The sequence below is a fragment of the Chelonoidis abingdonii genome, chromosome 1 (genome assembly GCF_003597395.2).
Source record: "Chelonoidis abingdonii isolate Lonesome George chromosome 1, CheloAbing_2.0, whole genome shotgun sequence".
Taxonomy (NCBI): Eukaryota; Metazoa; Chordata; order Testudines; family Testudinidae; genus Chelonoidis; species Chelonoidis abingdonii.
The window spans coordinates 48,548,710-48,561,555 of NC_133769.1; the positions used below are offsets into that span (position 1 = coordinate 48,548,710).

The 12,846-nt window shown below is 37.6% G+C and overlaps 1 protein-coding gene across 5 annotated transcripts in view; it reads left to right on the forward strand.

Annotated features, from left to right (window-relative positions):
* The window catches only part of ANKRD26 (ankyrin repeat domain containing 26), a 190,418-nt gene that overhangs the window by 70,791 nt on the left and 106,781 nt on the right, over positions 1 to 12,846 (forward strand). For all 5 annotated transcript variants that reach the window (XM_032786496.2, XM_075065465.1, XM_032786497.2 and 2 more), the window contains 2 exons: positions 3,703 to 3,960; positions 11,950 to 12,029. In XM_032786496.2, coding sequence (XP_032642387.1) covers positions 3,703 to 3,960; positions 11,950 to 12,029 — 338 coding nt within the window. The remainder of the gene's footprint in view (positions 1 to 3,702; positions 3,961 to 11,949; positions 12,030 to 12,846) is intronic.

Genomic DNA, 12,846 nt, shown 5'->3' on the forward strand with positions numbered 1-12,846 from the left:
TAACGGCATGAAACCAGATCTCTTACCACCCTGACTCTGCCCTGCTCCCAGAGGAGTCTTGGCCGACAGCTATTTACATAGCCGTACTAGTGACTCACTACGCCCAGCAGTTTTTGGGCCACAACATGTTCCAGTTGTGCATCAGTTCTGCTGCTCTCAGTGGAGTGCTGGCTCATAGCTATTTACCTATCTGTGCTGGACTCCTACTAATTCTAGCAGATCGTGGGCCACAGCACCTTTTAGCTGTGCCACAAATACACATAACACTGATTCGGTTTCCCCAGTGAATGATTACACCTTTAACCACTGAGTGTGGTCATGGCAAGCTTGTACCTTGGCTCTTGGGCTCAACCTTGTTATATCATTACAGAAAATAGCACATCAAGGAAAAAAAAAAACTTCCAACATTCCCATAGTCAGAATTACAGAATAACCTTTAGTGTCCATAGTGACTCAGGCTATAGGCGGAGTAACGGGGTCCACAATACACCTGTCTGTGTGCTAGCACCTGGTCAGGCACATCATTGTGTCCTTCCTCCAGCTCTCGTGTTTGTGTGATTTACGCCCCTCTTCTGTTCAAACTACCTGTGCTTGTCCTGGTCAGCAAGCTTCTGTTGCTCCAACTCTTTGTCCTCACTCTGACACATTGAGGTCCATGTGTTGTGTCCTGGCTAAAGGACAGGCCAACTATGCTGGAAGAATGACTGGTGAGAAACTTCTTTGAAGAAAAGACTAGTTTAAGTTGAAATTCAGTTGTAGATGCGTATTTTTACTTTTGATTTTTTGTAAACATTTCTAACCTTTTTCCTTATACTTGGTATCACTTAAACCTGTTGCTTTGTTAATAAGCTTGTTTTACTTTATCCATAAAGCAACTCAGTGCTTTGCTTGAAGTGGAAGGTTTGTCAACACCAGTTAATAAGTAGGGCTGTTGATTAACTCAAAAACATTAATTGTGATCAAAAAAATTAATAGCAATTAATCACAGTTTTAATCACACTGTTAAACAATAGAATACCAATTGAAATTTTTTAAATTTTTGGCATGTTTTTCTACCTCTTCAAATATATTGATTTCACTTACAACACAGAACATAAAGTATACTCTGCTCACTTTATATTATTATTTTTATTACAAATATTTGTACTGCAAAAATGATAAACAAAAGGAATAGTGTTTTTCAATTCACCTCATACACCTCATACATGTACTGCAGAGGTCAGCAGCCTTTCAAAAGTGGTGTGCCAAATCTTCATTTATTCACTCTAATTTAAGATTTCACACGCCAGTAATACATTTTAACGTTTTAGAAGGTCTCTCGCTATAAGACTACATACAACAACAGTTTAGTTATATATTATAAAGTAAAAAAGGCTTTTAAAATGTTTAAGAAGCTTCATTTAAAATTAAATTAAAATGCAGAGCCCTCCAGACTGGTGGCCAGGACCTGGGCAGTGTGAGTGCCACTGAAAGTCAGCTTGTGCCATAGGTTGCCTACCCCTGATGTAGTGCGATATCTTTATCGTGAAAGTACAACTTAGAAGTGTAGTGTTTTTTGGTTACATAACTGCACTCAAAACCAAAACAATGTAAAACTTTAGAGTCTACAAGTCCACTCAGTCTTACTTCGTGTTCAGCTAAGACAGACAAGTTTGTTTACATTTACAGGAGATAATGCTGCCCGCTTCTTATTTACAGTGTCACTCGAAAGCAAGAACAGATTTTCACATGGCACTTTTGTAGCCAGCACTGCAAGTTATTTACATGCCAGATATGGTAAACATTTGGATGCTCCTTTATGCTTTGGGCACCATGCCAGAGGACGTGCTTCCATGCTGATGGCGCTCATTACAAAAATGTTAGTGCGCTAAATTTGTGACTGAACTCATTGGGAGAGAATTGTATGTCTTCTGCTCTATTTTACTCACATTCTGCCATATATTTCATGTTATAGCAGTCTCAGATGATGACCCAGCATGTTGTTTGTTTTAAGAACACTTTCACTGCAGATTTCACAAAACGCAAAGGAGGTACCAATGTGAGATTTCTAAAGATAGCTACAGCACTCAACCCAAGGTTTAAGAATCTGAAGTGCCTTCCGATATCTGAGACGGAGGAGGTGTGAAGCATGCTTTCAGAAGTCTTAAAAGAGCAACACTCCAATGCGGAAACTACAGAACCCAAACCACCAAAAGAGAAAATCAACCTTCTGCTGGTGGCATGTGACTCAGATAATGAAAATGAACATGTGTTGGTCCGCACTGCTTTGGATCATTATCAAGCAGAAACCATCATCAGCATGGATGCATGTCTTCTGGAATGGTGTTTGAAGCATGAAGGGACCTATGAATCTTTAGTGCACCTGGCACATAAATATCTTGTGACGCCGGCTATCATAGTGCCATGCGAACGCCTGTTCTCACTTTCAGGTGACATTTTTGAAAAGAAGAAATGAGCACTTTTATCTCCTGCAAATGTAAACAAACTTGTTTGTCTAAACCATTGGCTGTATAAGAAGTAGGACTGAGTGGACATGTATGCTCTAAAGTTTTACATTGTTTTATTTTTGAATGCCGTTTTTTCCCCTCACATAATGCTACATTTATAAGCTCAACTTTCATGATAAAAACATTGCACTGCAGTACTTGTATTAGGTAATTTGAAAAATACTATTTGTTTTTTACACTGCAAGTATTTATAATAAAAATAAATACCAACTGAGCACTGTACAGTTTGTATTTTATGCTGTAATTGAAATCAATATATTTGAAAATGTAGAAAACAGCCAAAAATATTTAAATAAATGGTATTCTATTATTGTTTAATACTGTGATTAATTATTTTAATCTCATGATTAATCACGATTAATCTTTTTAATCAATTGACTGCCCTATTAATAAGCTACTGTGTACTATCTCTTTAAAGAAGCAGCAAACTTCATAAGGTTTGTGGATGCCATAGTAAGAGGGGATGAGCACTATAGAGAAAGATGTTTTGGGGGCAGAACTCAGGGCTGAAAGGATTGTCGATGTCCCCCTGTAAAGAGTAATTTGGCAGTAGAATCCAGGGTGTGACCTGCCTGCTTGTATGCTAGCTGGTGTCAGGGCTGCAAACCACAATAGCATAGCATTTAAGATACCCAGAGTTCCAAGGCAGGTGTTGCCTGGTTTACTGGTTTGGATGAACCCCAAAGCATCACAAATAGTACTTTTCCGTATTGCTTTCCTAGATACTGATTCTCAAATCATATCTGTTTTTAGAATATGGGCTTTCAGAGCATAGCTAAATATCCCTTTCCCATTGTGTTTTTATGCAAGTGAAATAATCAATTCCTTCTTCACTGTGTGGTCACTGCAAGAATCCCTCTATAAAGTACCCTTATTTCTTATGAAGGAAATCTCAAGACAGAAAGGAAAAAAAAATCTCTCCCCTTAATCATAAGATAGCATCAAACATGTTTTGTGGCTTGCTAAGGTACATGCAACCTATGCTCTGTTAGAGTAATAGTCTCCGGATGTGCACAGATTGCCTTGGGATGTGTCTAAGTGGCCTTGGGATATGTGTAAATCTGACTACTACATGTGTATCTGAGAGTAGAAAGATGCAATCTACTATGTAGTGGTCATGGATGACTGAGTATGCTACTAGAATTTAGCATTACTGTGTGCATTTTAATTCTTTTAAATCTGATATTCTTTTCAGATGTATCAGACTGGGATTCTACTAGCATTTCACTTAAAAATTTACCGGGCACTAAAAGCCCGAAGGTTTTGACAATTGGGAATCCTTCATCTTTGCTACCAACGTTAATAGCAAAGGATGATGCAGCAGCCACAGCTTCTGGAGTTATTCCTCCAAGATTAGAAGAAATGTCAAAAGCTCAAACTGTGACTGCACCAGAAAATACCCATTTATATTCTTTCCAGAAACAACTCCTGCCAGTAACACTGAAAAGCAAAGGTATTTATTTGTTTGTTGATATAATCTGTTATAATTTTTTCCCCAATTGTTCATAATTACAGTTACTGTGGAAGAACTTATTTGAAAACTGGAATTTGAGGAGTGGAAGAGCTTTGTGATCCTTCTATCTTGTCCTTCTCCACTCTGTCTATACCTTAATTTGGCACGAGGTGTGCCTGCATCCAATTTTCAGACATCGCCAAGTCCCACTTCAAGTCAATGGAACTTAGGGCTTGTCTTCACTACAGCTGCTGGTCGATCTAAGCTTTGCAATTTGAGTTACATTAATAGCATAACTCAAGTTGAACTAACTCAAGTCTACTTACCGCGGTGTCCACAATACGCTGTGTTGATGGGAGCTGTTCTCCCACCAACATTGCTTCCGCCTCTCGTTGAGGTGGAGTACAGAAATTGATGGGAGAGCGCTCTCCCATTGATTTAATGCAGTGGTGGGCAACCTCAAGCCTATCAGGGTAATCTGATTGCAGACTGCGAGATGTTTTGCTGACATTGACCGTCGCAGGCACAGCCCCCCTCGCCCCCCCAGCTTCCAGTGGTACGGTTCACTGTTCCCAGCCAATGGGAGCTGCGGGAAGTGGAGGCAAGTACATCTCTGTGGCCCGCCGCTTCCCACAGCTCCCATTGGCCGGGAACTGTGGCCACTGTGAGCTGTAGGGGGTGGGGTGGGCCTGTGGATGGTCAATGTCAGCAAAATGTCTTGTGGCCTGCAATCAGATTATCCTGATGGGCTGCTTGTGGCCCATGGGCTGCAGGTTGACCACCACTGATTTAGCATGTCTTCACTAGACCCACTAAATCAATGCCGCTGCACTTATTGCAGCAGTGCTGATTTAGCTGCATAGTGAAGGCAAGCTCTAAAACTCCTAACTCTTATAGGTTCCTTTGAAAATGTTTCTCTTAATCACTATACCCTTTTTATATTGATTTTTCCCATATATATGTCTTATTTTTTCACAGTTATTCTTGCAATTGTTTTGGTAACCTGTTGCACACACTGATTGCCTTTGCATTGTTGATATGTTTTAAAAATTGTCTTTTGACTCTGAGTCTCTCAGTTTATATTTGAGTCACATTATTCTAAAATTTGACACCAGCTCAAAAATATAGCTGAAGAAAAGGTGATCCGTGGTGCAAGTCATTCATAAATAAGAGGCTTTGGACATGAACCTTTCTTCTAGAATGGTGATGATGAGGATAACAGTCTGGGTTGGGAGTGGCGAGGGAGTAAACTCTGACACAGAGATGCATCAGCACCTGATTCACCTCAGGAAAGAAGCCCAGCTGCTTCAAGCAGTGCCCAGGAGATGAACATGGTATAGTTGCATATTAGGTCTACTTGGCAATGTTGTACAAATTGTAAAGCTTCATGGAAAGCATATAATGACCCTTGCTTTGAAATTGCTATTATTAAGCTGTAAATGATTAATGCTTCAAAGAGCATGGAAAAAACTGAGACCATCAAAATGAGAATACTGCAATAAAAATAACTTTACTGTTCCAACAACAGGATCTCATTTCTCACTGGTAAGCAGTTAGTTTTCCAGTAACTTCATTATGCAAACTGTAGAAATACAGAAAAATGTTGAAAAGAAACATGCAAGACAATGAACATCAAAAGATAGTAATAGTATTCCTAGTTATCCTCTAACTGAAGATACGAAGCATTTAACTTGTTTGTTTCTATTTTAGGACTATACACTGTCACATTTCCACTTAAAAATGATGATAATAGCGAAGTCTTTTCAGTATGTCTGGTACATCACCCTTTTCAGGATAAAACCTCTGCCTGGGGTAGAGTTCTTTTAAAAAAAAATGGTTGATTTGTTTTTTTTGGGTTCTTTTCACATAGAAGGAGGATTCATAGTTGTGGGTGCCATTATGATGGAAAAGTCTTTTTGAAGAGGAGGGTTTGCAGTGTTTCCTAAAAAACAGTAAGGCATTGGATTCACCTGGAGCTTGTTTACATGGGAAGTTAGGGAACAGCAAGGTAGGGATGGATTTACATCACACTAGCTACTCTATACTAATTTTCCATGTGGCCTCTTATTCTGCGCTGAAAATACCTTTGTGCACTTGAGCTTAGTCCACTTTAAAGTGTTCTAAGCTAAACCGCCTGAGGGCACTCTTAGACCTCATCTGCATTATAAGGTAGGGCTGTGATTCCCAGCAAGCGTACACATACTTGCGCTAGCACATTGAGCTACCACTAGTATAAATAGTAGTGTAGTTGTGGTAGCATAGGCGGTGGCAGCACAGCTTAGCCATGCTGACCATATCCCCACTGGCTTCAGATGAAAGATTTGCTCTATAGCTGGATTCCCTGAACTGAGAATGTTCTGTCCCCAGTACTTGCATGCTTAGTCCTGGGTTTTGTGATCTGCAATGTCCCACAGGAATACACCTGTCTCAGCAGTTGATTGAAATTTGGTCTTTAACATAACTGGGGTTTTGATCCATTAATCACTATGAGAATTGAGACAAAAGCCATAAACTGTTATTAGAGGCTGACTGAGAGGACTTGGACATGGGGCTAATGTATTTACAGCAACCTAATAGAGAACATGCTTTATTTCCTGATGTGGAATAAATGGAGTTATTCTTTGAGGCACTTGAGAGAATCCTGTAAGGTTGATAAGATACCAGCCCAGAATCTTTCTAAAGGATTTCTCCTTCAAGCAATTTTCTTACTAGTATCTCTCCAGTGGATGCTGAGATTTTGTATTGTTTCAGTCCTAACAGCCTTTCAGGCTCAGCAAATGTGCTTCACCATTTGTCTTGGAAAGATTTATACCATTCACAAAGCAAGGCTTCAGCCTGTTGTTGCTCCAGATTGGTTACTCTGCACCAAAAAATTAAAAGTTCTGAACACAGTATTTGAAAATTCTGCATATTTTATTGGTTAGAATAAATCATGACAGTTTGAATTATTTGGTAATTTATTTCAAAATATCTGTCAGCAAACAGGTCTGTAACAAAACAGACAAAAAGATTCTGGTAATTTTTTTTTTCTTTGACAAATAGATTCCTTATTAGGCATATTAATACAGAACTTTGTGTAATTCATTTAAATTACAATACAGAACTGTATTTCTTGCACTGGTCAGAGAGTGCAAAGACTTGGGGGAGTCAGGGGTAACAGAGGAGCTGAGGGAAAGAGAAAGAGCCTAGGAGTAAACCTGGAGGATGTTGGGTGTAGGTGTGGTTTTTAACACCATCTCTGTAGGTACAGTCATTACTAAAACAATCATGTCTACATACCTATCTAATATTGTATTGTATTACTGCTGAGACTGAGCAGGCCTGCAGTCACATCATGAACATGGCCCTCATTAAGGCAGAATAGCTCTGATTGCCAGCCTTAGATGTGATGTAATAGCAGATATGTTCAAAGCAGTCTCATGGTGTCATAAACAGATAGCTAAGGGTTAATGTTTCTTTTCCCTGTAGAGGGTTAACAAAGGGAACTAAACACCTGACCAGAGGACCAATCAGGAAACCAGATTTTTCAAAGTGAGGGAGGGAACTTCTGGTTTTGGGTTTGTTCTGCCTGTTTGTTTTCTCTCGGCTATGAGGGAAGAGCTTTCTTTTTTTTTTCTATCTCCAAGCTTCTTTCTACCCTTCTGTTCCCAATTGTAAGTACAAAGGTAGCAAAACAATAGGCTTTTATATGTTTTGTTTTGTATTTACTATGTGTGAGAGTTTGCTGGAATGTTTTAATTGGATTTTTTTGAATCGACTGTTATCTTTTCTTGTAAGCAATAGCCTGTATTTGTCATCTTATCAGAGTTTATATTCTATGTATTTCTTTCTTATAATTAAGTTCTTTTTAAGATTGTTGAGTTTTCTCTCTGGATAGGTAAGAGCAAGGGAGCGGTTTCTCTTGTGTTAATCTACGGAGGGAGCTCAGGCAGCACACGGGTGGGGGAGGGGAAAGAGAGATAGGATCATCTCTGTTTCCTTGTATTGGGGTTGTATGTCTCTTTGTGGATAAGGAGACATGCTTCTTGGTATTGTGGATGTAAAGAGATTGCATCAGTCACTCTAAAGTCCGAGAGGAAAGCTGGTGGGAGAGGAGGGAAGGGAAGTGGAGTATTTCCCTGCGAGTAGACTCAGAGCTTCTGGGTCTTGGGGGTCCCCAGGGAAAGGGTTGGGGAGACGGGAGAGTTGATCAGGTACTCCGAATCCTGATTGGTGGCAGCGAGATGAGATCCAAGCTGGTAATAAGCTTGGGGGAGGTTCATGCTAAGCACCCAGATTTTGGACGCTAAGGTCCAGATTTGGGACAGGAGGCTTATTGCACATGGTCATCTGCAAAGCACAGTTGATTAGATCTCTGGTTCTCAACCAGGGATATGTGTACCCCTAGGGGTACTTAGAGGTATTTTAAGGGGGACATCAACTCATTTAGATAATTGTCTAGTTTTACAACAGTCTACATCAAAAGCACTAGCGAAGCCCATACAAACTAAAATTTCATACAGACAACAATGACTTGTTTATGCTGCTCTATATATTATATACTGAAATGTAAATACAATAGTTATATTCCAATTGATTTATTTTATATCTGTAGGGTAAAAATGAGAACATAAGCAATTTTTCAGTAAGGGTGCTGTGACACTTTCATATTTTATGTCTGATTTTGTAAGCAAGTAGTTTTGTTAAGTGAGGTGTAACTTGGGGGTATGCAAGGCAAATTAGACTCCTACAAAGGGGTACAGTAGTCTGGAAGGGTTGAGGACGACTGGTTTAGATTCTGTTTGAGGGGAGGAATCAGAGTACATCTTTCAGCCTTCAGAACCTGTTTTTGACAAGGGTTCCAAAGCATTCCTATAAAGATCTTTTCTTTCAGTTGTCTCTTATTGAATTGGCCAATTTTTTGAAGTTCTTAGGAACATTGGAATTGCCATATGAGATGTGGCCAGTATCATATGCTTGGGAGACTCCCAAAATGTATAATTATTCTGTAAACAGAGTGGATTAATTTTAATCAAAGTAATTTAAATATTTGATTTTAATCTTGTTTTGCATTTTTACGTTTTAGTTCTTTTTCTAAAGAGCAATTGATTCTCATTAGTTGGTAACCATTAAAACATGTTGATTTGCAACTAAATTAAAGTCTTTTAATTAAATTTGGTACCTCTTTTTGCTTACCACACAGATGCACTGTGTCTGTACACATTTAAGCAATTACATTGCTTAACATTTATTAGATGCTTAATTTTTCCTTTTTTTATTATGGTAGGAAATGGTGATTGATGTGTTTCTTATTTACTAGATTAATATTTTTACTTGCAATTTGTTTCAGTCTCTATTTGGATGGGAATTAGAATTCAATTAAAAATGCACAAACAATATTTAAATAATTACCTTCAGTGTGCTGGATACATTTTAAAAAAAAAATCAAAACATTTTGCATTTAAAACATCAAACCAACGATTATGGTCTGTACTTTGTGAATTGAACTGATTGGTTTTGGTCACCATATTCTTCAAGATTTTAGTATTAGTAGAGCTCATCCTCTCTCACCTAATTTTTATTCGTACATTGGAAGAAAACGAGTTTTCCTGGTTTTTCAACTCCCAATGGTTACTTAATTTTAAATGACCTGCTCATTAAAGTGAACTATTTGAATGATCTAAAATGAAGAAAATATTCTCTTTGCCCCTGCTGTCAGACAGCAGTTTAGCTCTTCAGCAAACTCTTGTTCCATGCGTTTGACCAGTTCCATAGTTTAGCTTTCTTTAAAACTTCAGAGCAAAAATGTACTGTTTAATATTTTTTTTATTTAATTGAATTATTTCAATAGATTATAGTAAATTTAGGCCTTGACATAGGTTGTCATGATTTCAAATTTATTTTTAAATAGGTTTATTTTTAAAAAGAAAAATGTATTTAACTTAAACCATTTTATTTAAATAACTATTTTTTAAATTTAAAAACTAATTTTTTAATTTAAAATATTTTTTTTAAATCCACTTTGTCTATAACATGTCTACAGGGGCAACTTCTTATTTACTCCAGACATCTTAGTTGTGGTGAACATTTGTGAGAGTGAAATTTTTAAAATTGGTATGGTCAATTTCTCTCCACTGCTCTCCCTCTATTCCCATATTTTCATATGAATTTTTATTTTAAATAGCATTCATCTTATTAATACAATTGTACACACACGCACGCACGCACGCACTGTTAAAGGATCATTAAAGTTGCAAAGTTAGATAATGCCAGAACTAAGGTTGTCCTAGTAACACTAATTCGGACTCCTTGTACATATGCATTATGATACATTCTGGAATTATGTGATGACATCCTATTTTTTCCACAGGACACCAGTCTCATTTAGTGCACACAGTGGTCAGTGTTCACTTAATGAGCAGCTATTCAATATTTTGTTTTCTCTTCACTGTTCATTGTGTGGCCCCAGGCATTATTTATTGTGCACTATTCAAATCCTGCTTTGAAGACAAAATTATTAATTGCCTCATAGGCTTTTCAGTGGCTCTCATCACTATAATTATTTGTGAAGCAGTCATACTAATTGATCTTCATGATACTCCTGTGAGGTGAGAGAAGTGGTTGTAGTGTCCGTATTTTACAGACAGGGAACTGAGACACAGAGAAATTAAGGTCAGAAGTATGCACTAACTTTTGGATGCACGATTTGAAATTCCTGGGACCTGATTTTTCAGATTCTTTCAGTTGCAGCTGTGAGGGCACAGCACTTCTGCAAATCAGGGTACAAGGTCTCAAGTCAGGGATCCAGAAAATGACGAACACACAATTAATGGCCACCTGTGAAAAGTTCGATTTCAGTGACTTGACTAGCATCACAGAGGAAGTCTATAGCAGAGGCATGGAGAGAATTCAGTTTTTCAGGGCAGCCCTCAGGTATTTTAGCCCTGAGATTATTCTCTTTCTGCAATCCTTTGCCTCATTCATAGGTTTTGAAGGATTAGATTTTTGTCAATAAATTTCAATTTAACCATGCATATGCAAACCAATGAAAATATTTTCATCGATGATAATCAAATTGTACAGAGAGGCAAACTAAGAAAAATGCTGTTTGAAAAATTCTTAGAGTTTGATTTAAAGATATTTGCTTTGTATATTTTGACATATGATGTTGACAATTTTTTAATCATTATAAAGCTTTAACTTTTTGAATCTCAATGTCTGTCATTAAATAAGTGTTTGACTCTCTCCCACCCACCATAATCTCACCCAACTCTGGGAAATTTAAATTGATAAAAATTGGAAAAGATGCTTAAAATCCATATTTTTTTTTGCAGCTGTGAAAATTTAAATCAATAATTGAAAAAAAATGCTTATAAATAAATTTTGATGTTATCCACTGAAATGATAAAAATTAATTGAATTCTGGTAAGCCTACTCCCAATTTCTGCAACAAATGAGGTAGGAGTCCTGTGAACAGCCTCCTTTACTGCACAGCCTTGATTGATCCCCAAAGCAGGTCCATCCTGTGCACTGAATGAGGCAGGCATCCTGTGGAAAAATGTGATCATGTAATTAGACTGTGTCATAATACAGATATGCAACAAGATGGAAGCAAGGTGGCATGCGCAATATGACTGAGAAATTATCTGTCTAATTATCTATTTCCAAGAGAGATAGGAATGATATGTGTTTGGCACCTATTATTATAATGATCAATAATAGATTTCTTTCATATATATAAAAAGGAAATTAATTAGAAGAAAAGATTCAAAACTAAACCAGCTCTATCTTAAACCTGTACTTTTGTGTCAGTTTCTGCTTCAAAATTGCATAAGTTTATGAGAAACTTGAATTTTCCATTGATGTTTTAAAACAACTTCCTTGTTGTTTAATGTATATATATTAGCTGTAAGAATTGACCTTTTGCAAAGTAATATAGGCAGAAGTAAATGCTACAGGCTAATGCCTGTAAGTTACAATTACAAGCATTTTTATTCAATATTAATTTAGATGAACTATCCGAGCCTTCCTTTAATATGCCATCACCAGATGAAGAACGAGAAGATGCAGGTGAAAACTGCAAGAAGCAGGTATGTAACGCAAATTTGTTTTAATTTAGATAAGGCTATCTTGAAAATTGTTTCACGCTAATGTTATACCAAATAAAATTGACATTAGCCAGTTCACATGTTGAATTGCTGGATGATAAATGTCACAAAGCCCTTGCTAAGTACTTTTTAAAAACTGTAAATAAGCTTTAGAGACCATGAATCAAATCTGCCCTGTAAATTAAAATCATTTTATAGGTGGGACTGGTAGTGCTACGTTTTATTAAGGGTGCCCAGCACTTCCCAATAAAAGAACCTGTTCTCAATTGCTTATAACTTTGCCATACTTTAACCATTGGGGCTGAGATTTTCTTTGCTAGTTGTCTACTTCAGGCTGATTTTTTTTGTTTGTTTGGAAAATTTCAGCCAAATAGGTTCTGCCATTTTTCAGAGTGAAGCTAGGGAGAAAAACCTTGATTTGGCCCATGTTAAAAAAGTCAGGCAACATTTTCTTTGAAAAGCTTTGTGCTTTGGTGAAAGAACGTAAATCTGCAGGAAAAGTGAGGGGAAGAGGAGGTGTAGAGGAGATTGTTTTTGCTGTCACCATAAAAACCTTTGCAAATTTGACCAAGTTATAAGCTTTTGAAAACTAGCAGTTCTCACATTCACACTAGAAAATTTAGATTTTTGTATGAATTCCCCAAGTATTATGTCTGTACTGAGCATGTTCTAGCTTGGGACTGAGCAGAACCGATTCTACAAATGCAATGCTGGACTACTGCAGTCTGTTCTGGGACTAGGCACCTGAACTGAGCGCAGGGAGACTGTGTATCCTGTGCTTTCAATCACCCATCCACCG